Genomic DNA, 24,520 nt, shown 5'->3' on the forward strand with positions numbered 1-24,520 from the left:
TTCTGCAGCTCCAAAACAGTTTCAGGAACTCACCTGGAAATATTCCCTCGGGATCTATGTCGTCGAACCACACCATAAAGTTCCCGATGGCTGTAGCCTCATCTCTTCCCAGCTTGTTCTGCACGATTAGAGTGTAGTTGCCGTTGTTGTAGTGGGTGGGCTTGTTGAGGAAGAGACATCCGTGCTTCTCGGATCCGTCCCCGGAGTCAGGGAAGAGCTGGGTGTATATGTAGGCTGTCTCTTTGAGCTTGTTGCCATTGTAGCGCCAGGTGATGGTCGGTTCAGGGTTGCCATCCACCACGAAGGGGAAACACCAGTGGTGCTGCGGCACGGCGTCGCCCAGTTTGTCGATTCTTACTGGAACTGATGGGAGATGACATATTTTGAGAGTTCAGAGGCAGTTAGAGCAGAGAAGTAGAAGATTGGGAATGGAAAGTGTTTCATTTGCTTCTGACTTTGTGTTTCTTATTTGGAATGTCAACTAGGAAAGTAAAGATTTAATAAAGTAATTTGCTTTCTTGCCAAGAGTGAGATGAGACTTGATAGACACACTCACGTCTGTGTGGTGAATATGAAGCTATACAGCCAGCAGTCAGTTTAGCTTAGCTTAGCATAATGTGTGGAAACAGATGGAAACAGCTAGCCTGGCTGCGTCCAAACGGAGCAACATGGCCCTAACATTAATCTTTATTTAGTAATCAATTAATCGTTTTTCAGTTTGCTGCTTTTATATCACTGCAGATTAAGCGCATTTAGGTTTTAAGTTTTAAGACATCTCGTTGGGCTCTAGAAAACTGTCATGAGAAATTCTCCCATTATTATTATTATTATTATTGAGATTTAAAAAACTAAATGATTAATCAATTAATTGAGAAAATAATCTGCAGAGTGATTGATTATTTAAATAAAAAGTACCATGTTTCCCTCTGAAGTGTAGAGAAGTGGAAGTGCAAAGTAGCATACAATTAAGTGATGATAATAATAATAATAATAATAATAATAATAATAATAATAATAATAATAATAATAATTAATAAAGTACTTTACACTGGTCATTGCCAATAAATCAAATAATAATTACAGCGATGTTCATTTAAATGCACGAGCTTTCAGGCAACAATTGTGCAACACAAAGTCGACGGTTGGTGAAGCGTCCGAAAGGTTCCTCCCTGCGTTTCCATGAATCAATGTTCTCCATCTGTACATCAAACCTGTGCTGACCTGCTGAATAATGAATCCTGGTCGTCGTCAGGCCCCCGACCACAAAAGCTACCTGGAAGCTCCGCAGGACGTGAGGTTACAGGAAATGGCCTCGTCTGGATCGAACACAACTCTCAAGTGCAGAGACCCCTCGTGCTGCGCTGACAAGTCTGCTGCTCTTAACCCATGACCCAGCCTTTAGAAAGTGCTGTGCTAAGGGGATACTGAGGTCTTTTCCTCCAGAGCCCACTGAAAGTCTGTTGTACTGGGTGAGAATTAGCACCGTGATTCATATTTAACTAATCATCCATTAGCGACCCCTCCTAAACTCACACAAGCTATTTCACTGCAGGGGTTAAAAGGAGGACTGGAATCATGTTTAGTGAGCCTGCCAGCTGTCACTGGAGTATTTTAGACTATTAGCTTTTTCAGGAAATACACAAAGTGATTCCCGGCATCACTCCAGCCAGATTCACAGGTAACCTGAACCTTTTTGCATACAAAATAAATAACTTTTGTAAATAAAACTTGTGCTCTGAATCCACTTTTTTTTACTTCAAATGACACTGCAAAAACACACACATGCTCTTCTTTGAAAGGGAAGCCACACGGGCGCCATGAATCAATGGCACAGAGAGCCACTCAGCAGTAAACACCCACTGTTCAGGGAGGTAATTAAGAGTAATTAAAGGGCCAGCGGTTAACGAGTGTCCGTCCACCAGGGGGGCTGATGTTGATAGATTAGCTGCACTAACGTATTTACAGACTGCCAATCACTGCGGATGAAGCGGTTTTCCGGAGTAGGAGGGAAAAGTCCATTAGCAAAGGCTCAAATCAGATCTTAGCACGGGTTATCAGCCCCATTTTCCTGACGTTCATTATCTGTCCCTCGATGCTCGTGCATTCGGCCTCAGCTGATTGGCGCCCCCGCTCTTTTTGGCTTTATTTTTCTAATGTGTGTCACCGAGTTGGTGATATACGATATTGTTTTGGCAGTATTTTTTCCAGTAATGTATCGCTAATGCATCTGACAGAGTTTTCTGTGGGACCGCTGGGTGCTGTCATTCCTCCATGTTCCTCGACTAGCAGATGCGCTAATGCATCTGAAAGGAGAAAAACAACAGCAAACCTCCTGGGTCAAGCTGCAACTACAGTTGAGAAGTACAGTGAGTGTGAGGTGAAGGAGTTCTTTGAGAGCAAGGAGAGGTAAGCTCTTTCTCTTTTGTCCCTCATTGTATCCTTCCTTTAAATGACGAGCCATACCTGCAGCACTCCACTCATATTATTCTAACACTTCTCGCCCAGTCGCCAGAGTGAGTGGCAGATGACAAAGAGCTCCATTAGACTCGTGGCAGGTACATGCTCGTGTTTGAGGAGGGGGCATTTAGAAGAAATCAGTACAGTGCATTTTTCCTTTCTCTGGCTGTCCACCCTGCCTGCACTAGACAAATGGCCCCAGTGTGCTCTCGCCCTAACCTCCATTAAGCCCCGACGACTTGCGTTGAGTCGGTGAGCTTTCAAAAGTGTGTTTTTTATTTTGCAGGCACTTACACTCGATGTCCAACTGCACCATCTCCTCCCCGGGCCCAGCTTGGTTCTCGGCCTCACAAGTTAGGTTGTGCAGGTTGTCCTTGGATGAAATGTTGGAGAGGAAAAGGACCAGCTCTAATGTGGAGCCCCAGATTCTCTCCTGTCAGCAGTCAACAGTGCAGACGAAGAGCAGAGGAGGTTAATGCAGCCCGGGCACAACTACATAGAGATCACTTAGAGGGATACAGGTCAGAGGGGTGAAATGGGATCCAATTTACTATACTGTAGATCAATAGATAAAATAACCCAACTGTACTTTATATAAATAGCTTTAAGCCACAGCACAGCAGTAAATATGAAATATAACTTTTAGAAAACACACAGACACGTGGCGTCAGACAAATACAGCCGGCCGTAGTTAGCAAGTTATATTTTGTTAATAAATATTTACATTTACTGAAAATGCTTCACTACCTGGGTAAAGAAGCGAGACTTGAGCTCATCAGTTCGCCATCTCACGTTGGGAGAAGGACTTCCCGTCACTTGACACGCAAACGTCAGGTTGCCTCCTTCTTGAATCTTTGACTCTTTGAAGGGGTCAATGGTCACCACAGGCAGACCTGTGAGCAGCAGAGGAGACAGCGATGAGCACGGGTCGCTAATGCGATGGTACGACTGAGTGAAGAGTTTTTCTTTTCTGTTTTCCTTCTTTCTTTTCGCAGTTCAGAGAAACGTCGCTGCAGGGCCAAAACTCTCTCATAATGTTTCCTGGCAACAAGACGTTCCCGCTCGACACGATCAAAACGGCAATGCTGGCGAGCCAATTTCTTCCCTCCATTTCACTGCACCTGCTCGTTGGAGGCATTGATATGCAGAAGTGGATCGACACACAGTTATTATGTTCCCTTTTTCAAGCCAACTGGGTAAAGCTGCGTTGTTTTCAAATATTCACGACACCACATGAGTTAAGTCATGAACTTTACAATAAAATATAACACTATCGCCTCCGGATGTGTTTTAAGATGTAGAAAAATACAGAATAAAATTGTGTCTGATGTGCCCCCCCACAAAAAAACCTAATTAAAATGCATACTTTTCTCTTATTGAAAAATTCCAGAATCTATGAATATGCAAACATTTGGAGACTTGATTTCTGGTTTGAACATTTTGCACATCTTACTGTGAACATGCATTATTACCGATAGCATCATACAACATCACGATACAGTGCAGAAATAAAGTCTGGATGTCACTCACTGCAGTTATTGATCACCAAAGAGTTGAGCAGTACTTCTTGGTCGTCGGAGAAACAAGACAACATCTGGTTGTCCACGTCACCGCGCTCATTTCGCTGCCACTGCTGCAGCCAGTGGAGGTCACATGAGCAAACAAGAGGGTTGTCCCGCAAAACCCTGAGGAGAAAAACAAACTAAATTTCTCATTCCTTTTGATCCAATTTCTCTGTCAGTAACAGAAAAGAATGAACTTCAACTGTAAAACATTATAAATTAGATAAAGGGAGAAACTAATGAATGAGTTAATTTATTTATCGCAGACATGCTCTCTTTTTTTAAACGCACAACAGTATTGGCTTACTTTATTGTATTAACACACATACAGAGCACTATAAAAACCGCTAAAATAATTAGAAAACATGCAATATTGATGAATCCGTTCCCTCTTACTTTCAATTCTTCATAATGATTCAATCGTTCTTCAGTTTTCAAAGAACATTTTAGCAGCTGAATCGAGTGTTGCTTTGTACTGATAAGTAAATCACTTTCTAAAAGGCAGCAGTAGTTATTTATTTTTCCAATAAGTAAGTTTGCTGACCCGTGAATTAAGCTCTGGGTTGGTGAAAGCACAATGCAATAAGATAACGAGAACATTGAAAGGCTTTTTTAAACAGAGTTTAACCTGAATAATTAGTATTTCATCTTTTGTATTTTTAACTTCCATCTTCTACTTTAATATATCATTTACATTCACATCATAATCACGTCAGCCGAGAGACAACAGCCTCTTTTACACAGTTTGTGTTGTTTTAGAACAAAAAAAAACATGTAAACATGTAAATGAGGCAACGTCGGATGCTAACTTGAATTTAGAAGAAATCTACAGGTGAAAATAGTAGGAAAATAAACACTTAAATGTATTAGGGATGTTTTCTTTCCATCAGTCTAAGAGGAGACATAGGAAGACAAATAGCACAGACTCTCAAAATTGATTGATGCATGAAAATGTTTTAGCTTTACTGTAGTGTCTTGCCTTAATGCTAATCAAAGGCATGTGTAACGTGCTTTGTCCGGAACCCCTGTGTGTGTTGGCATGTCTTGCACTGATGGCCTTCTGCAAGCTGCATACCTACTTGTTCAAGTTAGCATTAGTCCAGTTAGCGTTTTTGCACTTAGGGTTCACTTGTCTCAAAGTCAATGTTTTTTGTTTTTTATGTGGTATTTGTTAGATGCCTGGAACCATGTCTGTGGTTAGCACACACTCACATTAGTCAACACATCTCTTGTGAGTTTTGAAGCTTTTACATGTCTTCAGAAAGGCTGTTGCTAACAAGCGACTCAATGAAACTAAACGTCATCATACCGAACACTCGTCCACCTTTTAAGCGCCGGTGACATGAAGTCATGTGACTGTGGTGTAGTTTGTTTATAGCCTAAAGCTTTGTGGTCATTGTATTCAATTCAATTCAATTCAATTGTGTATAGCCCGGAATCACAAATGACAAATCAGGGCTTTTACTATCTGTACATATACGACATCCCTGTCCCAGGACCTCACATCGGATCAAGAAAATGCCACAAAAAACAGAAAAAAACCTTTCACAAGAAATAAAAGGGAAGAAACCTTTAGGAGAGCAACAGAGGAGGATCCCTCTCCCCGGATGGACACACTTAAACAATCATAAAAGTAGTGTTCATTTGTGAACATTATCTTGCAGAACAAAACGTGCAAGTATCATAAGCTTTTGTTTGCCACAGGGCTTATTTTTCTAAAATAATCCAATCGGGGGAAAAAATCCAATTGTCTGTTTGTCGAGGGAAACCAGTGCGTTACCAACAGATCACGTTGGTCTTGGACTATTCTGGTCAACTTGACCTCATGGAAAATGTAATTTATTTGAATGAATGAGAGAGTTTCAAGGGACTCACAGGTTGAGCAGTGGCAGAAAATGAAACACCCTCCAGGATATGTGTTCCAGAGAGTTTGACGCCAGGTTGCTATGAACAGATAAGAGAAGACACATGATATTACCGACATTTGTTTTGTTGTTATCGCTATTCAGCTGTCGAGAACCACCCAACCAGACAAAGAAGTCTGCACATAATCAATAAGGTAACAGTACCTTGACAGTGTATTTGAAATTAGTTTTGTTTTCATGACATCTGCATTCTTTTTTGAGAAAAAGTAAACATCTTTTGGAAAGGAAGTGTAACTTTTATCGGGCTTAATGAAAGAAAACATGTTATTTAGATTGTTCTAGCAGTTGAGTCGCGCTGTGATTTGATTGCTCACTTTCAAGCGATGCTTACCTGCTTCGAATTAGTCTCAGTGGAAAACGTTAATGCATCCAAATGGGTTCTGATCAATTACCTTTGGCAAGTATTTCACCACCAGCCGGGGGCCACATTCACAAACGGCTCCAGCACACCTCTCTCCGTGTTTGCTCAGTGTTCAGTACATTAGGTGATTAGTTCAGAGTCACAAACACTTCTCGGAGGAAGGGCGCAGCTCGGCTACACAGACTGACAAACTCCATTTGCTTAAAATTTGGGGTAAAAAGTTTCTCCATTTTGGTAGAAATTGTACTAATTTGTGTCGCAGTAAAGTACATTGTAGCTTTATGGCAGACTGAGATATCTTTTGTATAAATATTCAAGATCCCCAGAGGATGAATCCTCGTGAATGTGGTGATGCCGGACATTTTCTCACGTGCCACAATGAGTTTGACATGTGTGGTTTATGATGAAATGTCTCAAGAGCTATTTTCTATTATGGGTGGGATCATGCCAAACTTGGTCCACACATTCATGCCTCCCCTCAGGATAAATTGTAAACACTCTGGCGATGCCCTGACTTTTCACTCAGTCCCATAATCAGATCCCAATTTTGGTTTGGTTTATAACCAAATACATGCAAAATCAACACACTCTCACTTTTAACTCGCTTTGTCCGTGCTCTTACTCAGAGTGCTCCAGGTACCTCTCTAGCCTTAGCTTTGGATGTGTCCGGGACGCTGTTTCAGTTACCAGTCGTTCCATGCATAGTGTCTTTTCAAAATAAACTTCCATCTTCATAGGATATTAGGTCAAGGCAACAACACCACTGAGTTGGTTTTATGAAAAGAGCATGCTTGAAGCTAACATGACCTGCTAACTGTCGATTGTTTCACATCAATCAGCTGTGGACTCCTAGGTTTGTTTACAGCTGTGGACTCCTTTGTTTACCTTATTTAAGCGTATTAAAAAGATGTAATACAATCGTTATAATACATCATTGTAATCCTGTCATGGGTGAATGCTACATATCTTTTTGCCAATCCTCTCAGGGCTCTAAAATATCATCTCAAATGATCCTCAGACAGCCGAAGGATCAGGCTGTAAATAAAGCTCCCCCAGAAGATGACAAAAAGCCACACTGGGGAGCGCCCACATGGAAGCCAATACATATTCACTCTGGCAGGGCCAAGGGTTCAATTATTTGTTTTCCTTGCTCCCAAAAGTTCATGTTAGATGGGTTAGCCATTGGGGCTTATCCATTACCAGCTCGATTCCTACCCGGGCCCACAGGGGGAGGGCAGAGCCGGGAAAAGGAGCTCATTTTCTTTTTGCCATTCTTAAGAACTGAATTTTATAAAAGACGATTGAGGTCCAGGAGGGTTGTGGGGGAAGACGTGAGCAGAAGTAGAGAAAGGAAAGTGGTCCAAGCCTCCATCTCCACTGCTTAGTTTGGTTATAGTCTTTCCCCCCTTAATCTCAGAAATACATCACACAGAAGCCCCCTCTACTCCTCCCAACCTGCCCACCCTCTCCCTCCACAGTGAAATATTGATTAAGTGATAATGGACCCTTAGTGGAGTGTATTTATTATGCATCAGTTGTCGATAATCCGCCAAAGTGAGCGAGTAAAAGGTGACTGGTGGATGTCTTCTCCAATTTCTCGAGCCCACCCCGCCCACCTCTACCATCCACACACCCCCCTCCCCCAATCTCTGGTCCTCGAAAACCCGTCTGTCTTTCAGATAAGCAACGTGGGACATGTCGCACACGCTCAGTAAAACAATGAGGACAAGATGGAGGCGATAAGGGTCTGCTGCTGCTGAATAGACAGATTTGATGGTTCCATCAGATAAGTCTTCATCGTATTACTTATTGTTGGGCCAGACGTGAGAGGTCAAACTGATCAGATAAGTAAAGACTAAATTACTTTTAGAAATATTGAGTGAAAAGTTGTCTATTTAACTACCAGGCTGCCTGCAAAATTGTTTTCTAGATGATTGTTGAAAAAGGAGGTGGTTATTATTTAATATATATGTACTATTACACAACAAAAATGTAAATGGTTCAACAGCAGAAGTAATTGATTTTGCAATTGCAACTAAAGATTATGTTCACTATTGATTAATCTGCTTTAATCCTCAGGTTCGTTTATTGATCAATCAATTACCGTTAAATCCACAAAATACCAGGAAATATAGAAAAATGAAAATCACAATTCACCAGACCTCACGGTAATGTCTTGAAATTCCCCGTTTTTTTTTGCAAAACCCCAAAATATGTAATTGATAAATATTCATATTAGAGACACTAACTTGCTTGCATTTGTCACAAACAGCTGGATGTTATATTCTACACGAAATCCATTGAGAAATACTACTTCTAATAAAATGCAATTTGTGGTTTTAAATGAGCTCACACATTTACCAGATGTGCGGGTGAGTAACAACCATTTGACCGAGCGGCTGAGTCACTGTGATTGTGAGAAATGCAGCTCTCACTTCATATGACGTGCAATATTAAAGGCCCGGCTGAGCACTGACTGACAGCGACAAATAGGCTGGCCCACATACAGGTCAAAACATGACAATCCTTTTGTATTGACAAGGACACTTACACATACTGGAGCTTGACGTTGTTTTGGAAGGCATTGGCAGAGATGAGCCTCAGCTTACACAGTGTGACCGTACTGGAGAGAAGAAAGCACAACAAACATGGGAACATGGTTTGTTTAGAGTGAAATAAAGCAACTCAGGTCATCAAATAGAAAGTGCATGTGAAAAATAAATGAAGGAGTTGCATTATTGTCATTATTCACTCATCTGGCAACATTTCTTTCAAATAATCAATCTATTGCTTGTTCTGTTAAGGGTCTGTTTTTCATGGTTCGGTCAAGGCAACTTAGTTCTATTTAACCCTCCCATTGTCTTCGGGTCAAAATTACCCGTGTACGAGTGTATATGTATGTAATCTGATTTCCACAGCGTACAATGATATTTTAGACAACATGGAGTGAACATAGATAAAGGTGTACGAGGCTGTAGTAAGAGCAAATAGCATTCATTAGTACGAAGGTTTGGAGGAAATATAAAAGGAAAATAGAAGCAAAAGTGGTACGAATAGATTCAACTTCTGAAATTAAAGAACCCATTGTTTAAAACATTAGTCAAAGCTTTGAGGGTTAAATCTGCTTCCTTCTCATTGTAACCCGCAAACTGTGCTGTGCCCGAGCAGAAGGCTTGATCGGCATAGCAACAGTAAGTAAAGGGGGGGGTATTGAGTGGTCAATTGTATGGAGTTACATATTGTATTGAGAATTGCACGCACACAATAAACAGTACTTAGTACGGTGCAGTGAAACAGTATTACAACATGTGAAAACATGAAGGGTTGCACAGTTGTCTTCGTTATCAAGTAAATGAGAAAAGCATTACTTACAGGTTCTTCAGCTCTTTGTAGTTAGCGAGATCAATTTCTGTTATATTCTCCAGGGCTGCTTGGTTTTCTATGTAACTGGTTGATAAAGGAGAGAGAGAGAGAGAGAGAGAGAGAGAGAGAAAGAGAGAGAGAAAGTTGCAAGTTAAATACATACTACATTTTGTTGTGACCTTCAGCCTTTTGTTGTGTAGATAATTAATTAAGCCCACGCAGAATGAAAATAATAGAGAAAAACACTGAATGGGTTCCTTCTTTAGGGACGAGAACAAAAGAATGAAGAAGAAGCGTTTACCATCATTCGTGTTCATCATTTAGGGCGTTCCAACCAGACAAATGACAACAATAATACTGATTCGCCTTTTTTTTTTCAAAGGCAGTTTTGTACCCAAGAGAGTGAAACAGAGAAATATAGTGACGACAATAATCCGCAACAAAAGATGTTGAATTGAGTCACCTGTGTAACCTTTGTGTCAATATGCAGCAGCCAATTACTGTAAACCATTAACCTCCGCTAAAAGGTATTATTATTGCTATTGAGGGTTGGGAGAAAAAACAGGAAAGACTGGGAGTGAGTTGGGATTTGAAACAATGTTCGTGTGAGTTGACTGAGAGCATGAAGAAAGGCATCAAAGAAAGAGGGCAGCATCCAAATGTAAGCCCCACTGACGTGTGTCTGACCTCCCTGACATCCACCGAACAAACGGATAGCAAAAACCCACAAGATGTCCAGGGGCCCGCCAACCACGAAGCTTGCATCAGAACTATCTATCTACTGCTGATGTGGGGAAAAAAAGAAGCATAATGCCTTCGAGAGACGCCGGTAGACAAGGCTGATGGGAAATTCTTCTCAGTTAGTCATTTTCCACTTTTCCAGATACGGCCTGCCTCAGAATAACTAGTGAGCTGTAGATCAATTCAGCACTCAACACAAGGACAGACAGATCTTTTCATGGGAAGTTTGAATAGACGGCTTGATCGGACCCACCAAGGATTTCGCCAGCCAAACATGTCCGCCCCGTTTCCCTCCACCTTCTTATACGAATGTTGTCCATTTAGCCCTCTTCATTAACTCTATTCAAATAGTGAAGGATACGTGTATGTCTTCAGCCTTCTCTTGAATACACATATCCTTGGGAAAGAGTAATGAAAGGAAATCACAAAAACAACGTTATTTTGAGACGACTCCAATGGAGGACGGTTGGAAAAAATACATATGATGTGACTACTGTATGTGCATCAACTTTAAAGATGACAAATTATGATTCACATATTTTTTAAGCAAACAAACAAAGCAGGAAGTACTTAAAGGTGCTTAAGGCAACACAAAGAGCATAGCTATTGTCTGTTGGCGGCTTTCAACGTGGAAGCTTTGCAAACAGCGGCGGTACTGACAGAGCTAGCGGTGTTAAGATGAGCGGGAACAGGAGTATGGGTGCTGCGCTTATGAGACGACGACATCAGTTTGGGGTGGCGTCATCGGCTGTAACTGCCGAATGAGCGTGCAGAATGGTGACCATGAGCTAACCAGTGGGGCACACTTTTGCTTTATTAAAGCATCTTCATTATGTGAGCCCCTCTCTGAGTCTGCATTTGGGCCCTTCATGACTGTGCTGCTTCCATCAGACTCCACATGTTGAGCCCTCTAGGTCCCTGTGGTTTGGGTCTCTGAAACGAAGCACTCTGCTGTCACGTTTGCATGGGGAAACGGGGGAATGAGCAACGAAAGACCCTAGTTTTTGCGTCTCATGTTGGTTTTGTTTGCGTTTAAACTACAAACAGTTCTGGTGAAGCAGACTAGCTGATCTTTTGAGTATTTAATTTTCAATAAATGATGCATAAGCATGTTTTAATAGAAACTTTGATCATTGCTTGTTTAGTGGTGAATATTCAATGACAAAAGACAAAATATTTGAGGTTTTTAGTTTAAATATGGTGGAAAAAAATGCCTTTAAAGCACATTTTGATGATACACAGCATACAGCATGTGCTGAGGACGGCGGACTGGTTTCTAATGGGTTATGTGACATATCAAGGCCTATACAGAATTTGTAATGGTTTTTGTGGGTGCTGTTCTCTGGAAAAAGCATTAACTGTTTCCCCTGGTACTGTAGCTACCGTTTCTGGTTAAAGAGATTTGATTTATGATGATATGAATACATATTTTCTTTAAAGATTTTCTGTGTAAAATCCTCCGCAAAATGACTAAGAACTTAAATGCTGTGAAAGAAATGAAGCAAAACGCATTTTCTTCTGAAATGTAGTGAAGTAGAAGAATGAAGTGGCATGGCTGGATGGATAGATACAGTCCTTAAATAATCCATAGGGTAATCTCTTTGTCATGCAGTTAACTGAATATAGATTATATATCCCCCCTACAGTGTTTAGTACATATGCCAAAACAAAATGAATACCTGGAGTAATTTCCAGTTGATGACCGCCACTTTCAGCATGTGGCATTGTTTCAACCCCTCCAGTTCTGTTTGCCAACTGCGACACACAAACCTTTTTATTCATGTCTGATTGACCCACACAGCAATAATGTGATTACAGGGCAGGTGGGCCCCAGGATCACCCATCGCCCTTACTTATTGGATTGAGCCAAGTGGGTTGTATATCATCTATTGTTCCTGGGTGGAGGCATTGACTGGCAATTCACAAAATTGAATTTATAACTCGGCGTATGATGAATCTTGGCCCCCATTCCACAGTTAATGGCCCCTTGTTTGTTCCGCGTATCGGCTGTATTCATTTGCACTGCCAATATGGCGAAGTGTTGTTGTTTGCTGGCATGTAGAGCACCGCGGTAAACAGAATCTGGAGAAAGGCCCGCTCACTTATTGATCGAACAGTTGGGGAGAATGTCAAGCCTTACCCAGAGCTCCACGAAACATGTTTAGCTGCAGGTACAAGGAAATACCTCTGAGATAAGAGAGCGGGGGGAGGAGAGCGGGGTGTAGGTGAATAAAGGCAGAAAGCAGCGATAAATTGACTTGCTCCACTGAAATAGCAATTTCTAAAATGTAGTTCCCTCTTTGCAAGTGCTAATTGCTCAGATCTGTGGACAGGAACAAAGCGAGTACAGCGTGGTGGAGCAGAGAGTGACATTTAGTTTTCCACGCTGGAGCTGATGGTGGGTTACATAATAATACAGCAGCCGCCTATAATTCACAGGTGGTCAGTTTCTGCTTCCTTTTTCCATACAAAGTTTTAAAAAGCCAACGTTAAAAGACAGTCATCTGCTGCACACTGCTGAGTGAGAGAGTCTCAGTTCTTCTGAGCGATATCTTGAAGGAGTTTTGTTCAAGCGCCTTCCCCACAGTGACCGCCCGTCCATAAATGTGACAAACGTGTGGCTGTAAAGGCCTTCATCAAACCAGACCACAGCAACAAGTGAGCGTCTGCTTCATCCCTTAAGCACCAGTTGAACCACAGGACATGAATCGGATCAGAACAACCTCAGTGGCAAACGCAGGTCAGCAGATCTTTCATAAGAAGTGGAATTTACAATAGAGCTTCAAAAAAATGTAAAATTCTTTCTCCGGTCCAGCCGCATGTATCTCATGCGGCTCACCACCATGAACAACAACATGGTATTTGTACATGAAATAATGATTTGTTGTCCTTCAGAACTGGTACATATGTACCCTTTCCTCAAGTAGATTTTTTAAGCCAGAGTGTATGGAACTGTCCTTTGATAATAACTTTGTATCTGTACATGTATTTATTGTATTTCTTGTACCTCTCCAAAACGTTGCATCATTAAAAAAATGTCCGGACTCACACATGCATAATGAAGCTGATCTTTTGAGTGTTAAAATCTTAATAAATTATATTTCAATATGCTTTTTTTTACTTAATCGTTAAAGTGCTTAAATAGTTATGAATACGTAATGTTTTGAAGAAAAGTATTATTTGAAATCAAGTTAAAGTACAAAAAACACAGCTACAGATTGCAAAAGGAAACTAAAATCAGCATTTATGAACTCTGACAACGTTTTGTTACCGTACCAAAAAAAAAATAAAATATATATTTCCAAACATTCAGGACAGACTAAACTTGCAGCTATCATAACATAGAAAAACACAATAAAAAGTGCAGTTTTCTTGTTGAGGTTTCCCACAGTACTAAAGAGCTGATAGCGCTGAGACCCTTTAAAGACCCCAAGGCCACATGTTGAGACACAATGGATAATAGGACATCAGTTCCCGTCACTCCATGCCAGTTATTGTCAGTAGCAATTGTGATGGAAAAATATCTATATGCTGTATTTTAAACACATATCTCTGTATGTAACTGATGTTTTAAGGTGATGTGCTCAGATCAATAATTAACGTACAAGTAGACTGATAAACATGGGTTTTTCAAGTTCATGAAGGTATTCCGGTTCAGGCCACCTCAGGTCATTGGCTCCTCAGAGCCAATGACCTGGCTCTGAGGGGCTAAGGACCTGGTTTAAGGCTAATGACCTGTTTACGTAACGTTCACAAAGCTATCTTTTGACAGAATGTTCAAGTTCAAGCCAAGTGGAAGATCTTCAAAAACATATTGACGTGGGCCCAACGTACATCACATCTTTGTTCTAACGGGAACAAATCAGGGATGAGATGGATCTTGAGGGGGTGGTCGTCTGAAATTGTATATTACTGACTGTTTTAGCAATAATCTTGGTAGAGACCTGTACAGACATTGATGATTCATGGCTGTTAAAGATTTCTGCCTGCTTGCAAGCATTTAATAGACTGACAGAGGCATCTTGTCTCGTTCAGAAGAAATTCTGCTTGTTCTTTCATTTTTGATTGAAACCTTTTGAACTCTCCTCCCGAGATACTGAATTATTTCCATTACACAATCCATAATTGATTTTCAATGACCAGAGTGACAAAATTACTGCCATGCTAATGCATCTCAAGCAGCAGTAAATTTACTTTCCAGCAAGCAGCCTCTGGACTTGGCGAATGCAACAAACAACTTCTGTCTTCTCTCAACAGAGCAGGAATCTGACTGAATCAAAACATGATAAGTAAATGAAGCCTTGCAGACCATTTCCATTTCGCTCACTGTGATCATGAGGGATTCGAGACATAAACTCTCCAATACTTTGCTGTTATACTTTGGTGAGACATCATCATTAGCTCTTACTAAACACAACAGGACAAACGCACCGCTGAGAACAAACTCTCCTCGTGGTATGAAAACAGACCAAATGATGCAACAAATTAGTGCAAAAAAATATGAGAAATAAACTAATGCATACACGCACAAATTGGAAACCTATCAGCCATTTGCATGCAGAAAAACCCCTTGTTTTTTCAGTCAAAGCAATGGAAAGCAACTTTATTGCACAACCTTGAATGAAACATCTTCATCCACTGCTTTTGTATCACTGAATCAGAAAAGCTTATCATTTAATTGTAGAGTTATTTATATGATAACTACACGTCAACGCCTGATTAACAGAATCAATTGGACAAAACCCAGAAATATAAGCAATTATCGTCCTGAACTGCAAATCACATATGATACCATTGGTAAATGGTCCCATTGACACCAAAACCCTTGAGACACCCAAAAACAAATCCAACGCCAACCAGAGACTGATAACACAAGCAGAGAAATATCAAGCTTTGCAAGCCACAAATATCGAGGCGTCTGATAAACTCACGCTGAGTCAGAGGCGCATGCAGAGCAGGTGGCACATCATACTCACATCTCTGTCACATTCTCGCTCTCTTGCGGGGCCAGTGCCGGGATGCTGGCGATGCCATTGGGCTCCAGGCACTGCAGCATAGCGAAAGAGCACCGGCAAGCCGCCGGGCAACCTCCCAAGGCTGGCGCCAGCGCCAGGCTGAGCAGGGTGAGCGCCAGGGGCAAGGGAAGTGCCTGGGCCCACGGTGCCAGAGCCATGCTCAAAGGAGGATCTTCTCAGCACCAGCGGAAAGGCTTGGCAGCTGCAGTTGGGAGTTAGTGTCTGTGTGCTTCACCTAATGAAGAGGCAGCGAAGAGAGGTGAGGAGCTTTCACTCACTGTGGCTCTTTGCGTGGCTCTCTGGAAGGGGTTGAGATCTCCAGCTGGTCAGGGTCTGGTGCTGAGCCACAGCTGTACTGAGCAGCAGGAGGGGCAGGCAGGCAGGCAAGCAAGGGGCCTCTGGGGACACAGTGGTAGTGGGCTGCAGCCTTCTCTCTTTCTCCCTCTCTCCTCTCCTCTCGTTCACGATGAAGGGAGGGGCCAGATAGCAGGGGCCAGAGTCACCAGACACCTCCGAAAGCAAGAGGGGGAAGAAGGGAGGGGTTGGGGTGAAGGGTGTGTGTTGATGATGATGATGATGATGATGGGATATGGTGATGGAGATCTCATCTGCTCCCCAGACTCCCAGGGATAGGTGTCCTGCCAGCAGCCTGAGGTTCAAGCAGAGCCAAGAAGCCAGGGCTCTGGGGCGCCTGGACGCATGCAGCGCTCTCTAACTAACACTGTAGCAACACCCTGCCGTACGGATGGGTGGATCGCTCTCTTCTTGGAAAATTGATTGTTTGGAAGGTTTTATTTATTGGCCGTGACAAAGTGGGGAGGGGTGGGGAGACATGCTATCTGCAAAAAGCAATATATCAACAGCGTGAACTCCCAGCAGGATTTGACAATAGGAAATGAAAGCAAATAACTCTATCGGTCTCTGAGTTTGTTGCATCCATCACTGGAACAGTGTTGGAAGCCTCGTGAGGCTTGCACACGATTTTCATTCCACTCAAATGTTCAACAGGCAAACGCAACCATCTGATTGAACTGTCAGTAATCGAGTTGCATTGTGGGTAATGTAGGCTTTGACAAAGAAAGAAGTATGGGAAGATTAAAATACATTGATTTGTACACTTTTGATTTAAATCTGTCCATCATGAAACCGACTATGTTCTCGAAGTTTTAATGCTAAATCGGTGGAGAAGCCCTTTTAAAGTCACATAGTCATGTTTCCACTGACATATTTGTGATCTATTTTGCATTTATGTTTTGCAACATTTTAAAAAATCTATAAAAAGTTATTCTTTCACGTCTATTACTTTCCAGTCACCTGCCCTCCGGTACACCTTCACACCTTCGTGAAGATGTACACAAACAGAACTTCTTATAGTACAGATTTTGAAAACATTTTTGCATGACAATTCAAATTGCTTGTTTTGCCTGACGTACAGTCATGAACTCAAAATCCTCGCATTTGGAAAGCTGAAAGCCAAACTTGAAAATTGCCTGATTAAAAAAATCCTCCTGGAATCTATAGAAATATCAGACCTAGAATAAGATGGGTGTTCAATGATGGTTGGTCATTTTTGCATTCTCACTTCAAGCCTTGTTAGATTACATTGATGACATTTAATCAATATTGCTGATTTACTGCTGTGAGCTTCTGTATACTGTACCTACTACAACACCTGTTGCACTGAGACAGTCGTGATCCTGTCTGAATTCTGTAGAACTTGAGTTCGCTGTTGAATATCGATTCTGACTAAATATACGCAACAACCAGACATTTCGATGCTGTAAACGGTTTAAATTAAATGTTAAAAGCTGGGGCAAAATGCCACTTCCGTTGCCTACGTGGCTGCGCATATGTTTGATGACGTTGGCTGTAAATAGGACTATAAAAACTGCTGCAATTAAGGAGTTAACTGATGTGTTCTCACATCTTTAAGTCAAGCCAATGAGGGTGCGAGTGAGTAAGGTAGTGGGGAAGGCTTTAGAAATAAAAGTACTTGTTCCATAATAAAATAGTGCCGTGGTTAATTTATTGTCTTTAACGATGATAAGAATGTCCAACTGACTTAAACTGTAACCTAAGATTTATTTGCAACCAGCAGGTACAGATAATTCGAGTAGTTCCCGGTAATTAGACAATAGCTCTCGCTCCCATCTGCCTGACACAACTACGTGAGAAAACATCAAAACATTTCAGATATAGTATAATTATTTTGTGCAAGCCCACCCTTGTCCATCCCACCATGCATTCCTTCATTACTCATGTAATCTTCTTAGAAATCAGTGTTTACGTATGATGTCCTGCTATCTCACCCCTTCTGCATCAAAACACTCTAAACCTCCTGCTCAGACCGCTTCTGTTGTTTAGGACTTGGAACAAACACAGTGTTGACGCCAAGTCAACCTGTTTTGAACAAGACTTCCTTCCGCTGACCTCCGTTCTAGGCTGCTATGTCCTGTTCTCTTCATTGGACAGTCTGCTTGAGAAATAAGTGTTGCTTAACTGTGTGTGCAGCTGTTATTCGTAAGCTCAAGACTTTAACCTTACTCATAGCATTCGGTACTGAACTTAAGTATAACACATCTTCATACGTATGTATGTGTTTGTGACACCAATATGTTTATATAAAAAAAAAATCTTCACACAATAGGTACTCAGAAGCACTTTGATACGAGTGTTGGTCTGGGCTGGAGTGTCCGGGTGACAACATGTAAATTTAAACAATATTTCCACTTTCCACATGTGAGCTCCTACGCGAAGAGAAGCCACGCGAGCAGGTGAATCCACACAGCATCACTGACCGTGCCTCTAATCCTGCAAACGCCAACATGAGCTTGCTCTATATGTTCTTTACATGAGCGGAGCCGGTTTCTTCCCGCAAGACGAATACTGTGCCCCTCCTCCATTCCTCCCAGTCACTCTGCACATGAGTAGGGTCATAGTGTCCCGACCACAATTACTGGCCATAAGCTGAATAGCCATTTTTTGCTGCTGTCGTCAGGATTATCTGGTGGCTTAATTACTCTTTCTTTCACGCCCCTTTTTCCTTGGTCTTAGCTTTGCAAATACTGTGAAGGGACAAGACGCTTATTTGCAGGAAAAGTGTTTGAGAGCTCGGACAGCCCAGTTAAAAGATGAAAACATCAATGGGAAGCATTAGCTGGGAGGTGTAATTATCAATCACACAAGGCAAACATGCAAAGGAGGTCATGTTGGATCTGAATCTGATCTGTATTTATGTTCTTACAACTGCTTCCTTTAAACGTTATATAAGAGTTTATGTGCATGAGATGAGAGTTGCACCCTTGTGATAAATGCTTAATGTGGAGAGTCAACAGCAGACATTTCACACAACCTCAGTATATCCTGTAAAATATAAAGACATGCTAAGATCGTTGTATTCTATTTCTTATTTCCCCTCGCATACGAATTAGCGATAACATGTTTTTCTCAAGTAAATCCCTTTATATTCTAGAAAACTTTGAGAACTGCAGCACAATCATTTGCTATAAGGAGTCTCTCCAGCATACATCTCCAGTTAGGTGGGACGCACAATGCATCCTGATGAAACAATAACCAATCACGTAATTAGCACGTTCCGACCACACACACACACACACACACACTCACACACACACACACGCACACACACACACACACACACACACACACACACACACACACACACACACACACACACACACACACACATACACATACACACACACACACCAAACAGCGTTCCTCGGTCCTTGTTAACTTTACAAAGGTGTCGACTAGAATGAAACATCATTAAAATCTATCTGTTCTGAACAATAATTGAATATGAGATGATATGAAGAGTTTTATTTGTTTTTATGAGATGTCCACCGGCTTACTCTTACATGATGATGATGATGATGATGATGATGATGAATAACAGAAAACTAAAATGTTCTGTCTTTTCATTCTATGGCTGATATTTTTCAGCCAGTCTTCTTTCTCCTGATTTTCAAGAAAGGCAGACTATTCAAACGTGATTAGTTTACTAAATCATGCTCATTTCTGTCTGTCTTTCTCCTTATTTCCATCCGCACACTTCATTTCCAGACAGTATCATTTCCCAAGAGCCAAATCACAATTTTTAGCCCCCGACCATTTGGTAGTATAGTGGACATTTGGCGGATAATAATGGCCTCATGACTATCTGGGTATTAAATTAGATTACTGCTTTAATGCCTCATGGTGATGGATGGTCATAGAAGGGGTTAATTACAACACTTGGCTTTTGAACCAATCTCGCCAAAGATAAATGGTTCGGACTCACAGGGAACAGACGCAGTTGTTGCATCCTGTGCTATAGACTTGAGCATGTTACCAGCCATACCATATCTTCACCATGTGTCCCTGACTTCCTCTCCATATCTCTCTGGAACACACACACACAAACACAAACATGGAAGGGCACCGTGCATGAAATCAATCAATCCAAACAATGAGATGAAATGATAAGGCAACAAATCCCATGAGGAGAAAGTCTTATATCGTTTTCCTCGGTATACTATAGAGCTCCATTGTTGTCTAAAAACTACTACAAACACATCAGTGAGCCACATCATTGCACTGGGTGACATGTTCCCTCATTATCATGAAAAATGGGCACTGTAGCTTTTCAGTCAAGCCCACATACACCGTCCTGCAGCTGTAAATATAAGTAAATATGAGTATTAATCCACAACTTAAAAATAGTCTCGACCAAATGTGCAATTTTCTCCTGTATGAATTATGTCTGTTTAAAAACTCACCTGTTTTAATAATATTTCAATATGATTTAAAATATTTAAAAAACTATTGGATTGCGATACAAATTTCCACCGAAATTCATGCACTTGTCCTCTAGCGCCACCTGCAGGTAAAGGTTTCCACATATCCTCTCAAATATCTCGATGATACAACTTTTAGCTTGATATCTTATGAAAAGTTACTCCTCATATTTCCTGCATTTTTCCTACAAAAGACACGAGTCACTTTCCGCTCGTTACACGCGCACGATCCTTCCAGAATAAACTGCTGTCTTCACAGGAAACTCAATTAGATTTCAGCAACAAAACTACTGAGTTAGGTTTTGGAATAGATCGTTGGTTGGGTTAAAACAGCCGAGTGCTGTTACGGAGGTACACAAGTTACATGACAAACACAAGTTACATGTTTCATTTTTTTCAGCCTGAATATCTCAACATTTATTCAATGGATGAGCACAACATTTAGAGACAATCAAGGTCCCTAGATGATGTATTCTAATGATTTTTCTTCTCGGGCCAACATGACGTGACATTTGTGGTTTTGAGTGAAATGTCTCAACAATTGTTGGATCCATTGACATGAGATTTAGTTCACAATTTGTATTTGTCCAATATAATATGCATGCTAGCATTTAGCTTCAAAGAGCTGCTTGTGTTGCTGTACTTTTTTTTGCATCAATGTATCCAATATCCTTTTTTGCATTAGCACATCCACAAATTGATTATTGAGGCCACTTTACTTACTGTGTTATACAAAATACTGTATAGTAGTTTAACTTCCACTTTTTCTTTTAGTCTAAAGTCCTAAAAGATTGTTTATAAGTATGAAATATAAGATTGATTATGTTTGTAGTGTTGGGAACGCCTTCCAGAATATCTGGTGAAGGTTATCAACAAATAGTCTTTCATCCTATCATGATATCAAACCTTGAAAACGCTTTCAAATCGGCTTTCAAAGCCTTTCTGTTAGTTTGGAGGGAATATGTCGACAGCACATCTGAGCAGCCAGAGCACATGGAGGGGTTAAACACGTACAGAGAGGAAGAGCGTGAGAGAGGCTGCACTCCTGTCAGACCCTTAAACAATAATCAATCAATTTCATATTCATGCCCAGCATCAGACAGAAAGAGAGAGAGGGAGAGAGAGAGAGAGAGAGAGTAACAAGAGAATGAGCGGGTGAGTAAAAGCTCTTTTGGACCAAGTACAAGGAAAGGCTTTTACACTTTAAGTGGTAAATGCAGGTAGCTGCCATGTTTGTATGTTGGCTGCGTTGCCTCTGGCTGTCATTTACTCGCCATACATCGACTCGTGTACCGAACACTGATATGATGGCTTATGTTACATATGTTGATATTTTCAACTTAAAAAAAAATACCCACATCAACAATGGATATCAAGGAAAAACAACAGATATAGAAATTGAAAGGAAAAATATTTTTTGAATTGATCATCACAGATGTTGTTCACAGTGTAAACTCCCATACACATTTCCTCATCTCATCTTAACGTTCATTTAGCAGCTTTTCTGGAGCTTGTGATCATGTTACATAACCTTCATCAGCAGGTGGAGTTTGCCCAGTTGTTATGGATTTGCAGACGTTCAAATGTCCATTTTCTTTAACCATTTTGAATACATTACTCGTAGAAAATGCAAATTTTAACGTCTAGTATGCTGTGACAATTCGGGCGACTTCAACTACTGATGAAGGTCATGTGATTTAATCAAAGGTTTAAATAAATTGCTCTTACGATGTCAAGGCTCTTGTGTTTTTTTGAGTTAAAATCATACTAAAGTCAGCATATTTCAACCTGTGCTGCTGCTTTTGATAATCCTGTAATTTAAATCTACCTCTTGTGAATCCCCCAACTTTATGGAAGTTTAAAACTAACTGGAGTAGCTCTATCTAGACAAAAATTCCACATTTCCCTTGTTTTAAAAGCCTGTCCTCTTTGATATCTCCAGGGAAGTAGAAACCTTGGTTGGATCGAAAGGAGGTTGAGGTTGCAATTTTCTTTTCATGTTTTAAATTGTGGTTTGCATTGAAAAGCCTGTAGCCCTGATGAATAATGTCTACTTATATTTTTGAATAAGAGTGTTTGTCCTCAGTGTTCTTTTGTAAAACATTTCTTTTTTCACAAGAATACTCAAGCATTGTATTCTGTCCATAACCTTCAGTGAAATGCAAAAATACTCTTTTCATACTTCATCCAATGAAAATGGGGCTAGAGATTATATTTGTATGTTGAATCAATGAACTGAGCTTTTATTGCGTGCACCTTCAGCGATTAAAGATCATCGCTCATCGCTAACAGCGCTATCAGTGCTAACAGTGCTATCAGTGCTAACTGTGATATCAGTCCTATCAGCCCTAACAGTGCAAACTTAGCGAGAAATGCTGACAGAGCAGTGTTTACTTTAGTAGGTGGGTGCTATGTTTCCATGATGGCGATGGCGGTCGGGGCAGCGTTAACAGCTTTAACCACCGTATAAGAGCAATGCAGAGCGGCGGCCGTTAGCTAAGCATTTACATGCGCTAAAAGCATGCGTGGCCAGCCAGGCTATGTCACCAAAGCAAGGAGTAGCTCGGAAACAACACACAGAGAGGGAGTGTGACTCCACTATATCCTCACATGGACAACATGTTGAATACAGCTCCTGCTTTACAAATGTGAAGAATCAATTGCTTTAGTCCCTTTAGAGGAGTCCCATGTCTTTTTTGACAATTGTGTTTTAATTGTGATTTTGACTAAATAATAAAATGAACACATTCTGTGATGTAGTTGAAGGCACTGTTGAAGTACCTTCCTCCACTGATCTACAGATGGAGCTAATGTAAAAAGAAATGCTGAAATGCGGCAGCAAATGCAAAGATGAAGTAAACGGTGTAAACAGTGCAGGTTTCAAATGTCTCCAAATGCATTTTGCAGGTGTATTATGCCTCAAGAATACACACAATGCATTTTTACACTGGAAACACAACAATAAAAACAATGCAGCGGCCTGAAGTCGTATTCATGTGTGTCAGGCGGGAAGACATTCTTTGTAACATAAGTGAATGTGTCACATGACTCTGTTACTGATTGGTTGCAGGTATTCTCTGACTGCTAAAAGTGAAACTATCTCCATCTTTTAGTTTGGCCGCAGCTCTCCGTAAACATTGCACAGCAGCTTGCTGCAGGACGCACATCTCGTCGCTTCTCTTGTGTGTTTTTGGAGTTAACCAACACAATGATCTTCCCCTTAACCTTAACTTTACTGCTTTGAGTTGCCTAAACATAACCATACGAATATGTTAATCATTGAGCTAGTCTCAACTTTTCTTTTTCAGCGCTACAATGACGCAGTGAAGTGCCAACCAATCATATGTTTTTGTATCCCCCCCCTCTCCCCCGTTAATCAAGTGTTATTTAACGGTAATGTAGCGTGGCCTTGCTGTTGTCATTCATAGTCTAAACGTAGCATTACTATATTAGCAACCACACTTCAACCTGGCCAGTCCCTGCTACCGGGATCCACAGGCTTTAAAACCACTATGTCTTTCTTTCATTAGAAATGTTCCACCAGTAGAAGTAATGGGACATGTAATAAACAAGCCACTTGGGGTTCATTTAACTACCGAAGAGGCCCTCGACAACTTTTTTCTAAGTCCATGTCCATTTCTCCACATTTGCATTTATTTAATTTCATGATTTCACAGAAGCAACATGGACACAACGTTGATTCAAGCCATCTAGAGAGTTTAAAAGACCACACAGCTGAACACCTTTACACATTTGTGCATGACAAATAGTTCAATCCACCACTATTGAAAATGGTAAATAATGAAACATTTCTCATTAATGCAGCTACATTAGTGCTAGCAACTGTATGTAAATCTCAAAACAAGGGAACGCCTAAGCAGTAAAAAAAAATACATAATTAACTCATACATAGATGCATTTATTCATTTTCTTTTAGTTTGAGCATCACCATGCTCGATAAGCCACTCACAGTGAGAGTTCAGATTTTTTAAACCTGAGGAAAAATCAAAGGCTGAGTCCCGGCCAAGTTAACGCCATACGTTTATCCAAGGAGCTCGACGGCAGCACATGTCCTCTGTCTCATATCGGATGAGGTGCAGCTCAGGACAAGCTGATGGAACAAGATACAGAGAGGGGACTCTGTGTAAGCCAGCACATACTACAGTGTCTTTATCTACAGATCTGGACATCACAGCCCCGAACCCCTCGTCAGACAAAATCCTTGCCTGCCTGATCGATACACCACCAAGCAAAACAACGGTGTTGGATGTAGCCGTCTCAAATTCTTCATCAGTTC

General features: G+C 41.1%; 1 protein-coding gene across 1 annotated transcript in view; it reads right to left on the reverse strand.

The window, feature by feature from the left end:
- ntrk1 (neurotrophic tyrosine kinase, receptor, type 1) overlaps positions 1–15,582 on the reverse strand; it is a gene marked incomplete at its 5' end in the record, with an annotated part of 30,334 nt that extends 14,752 nt beyond the window's left edge. The window contains 8 exons of the mRNA XM_079227461.1: positions 34–363; positions 2,752–2,890; positions 3,205–3,350; positions 3,988–4,142; positions 5,895–5,963; positions 8,857–8,928; positions 9,678–9,752; positions 15,386–15,582. Of these exons, the coding sequence (XP_079083587.1) occupies positions 34–363; positions 2,752–2,890; positions 3,205–3,350; positions 3,988–4,142; positions 5,895–5,963; positions 8,857–8,928; positions 9,678–9,752; positions 15,386–15,582 (1,183 nt within the window). The remainder of the gene's footprint in view (positions 1–33; positions 364–2,751; positions 2,891–3,204; positions 3,351–3,987; positions 4,143–5,894; positions 5,964–8,856; positions 8,929–9,677; positions 9,753–15,385) is intronic.
- Positions 15,583–24,520: the final 8,938 nt, after the last annotated feature.

The sequence above is a fragment of the Taurulus bubalis genome, assembly GCF_910589615.1.
Source record: "Taurulus bubalis genome assembly, chromosome: 12".
Taxonomy (NCBI): domain Eukaryota; kingdom Metazoa; phylum Chordata; class Actinopteri; order Perciformes; family Cottidae; genus Taurulus; species Taurulus bubalis.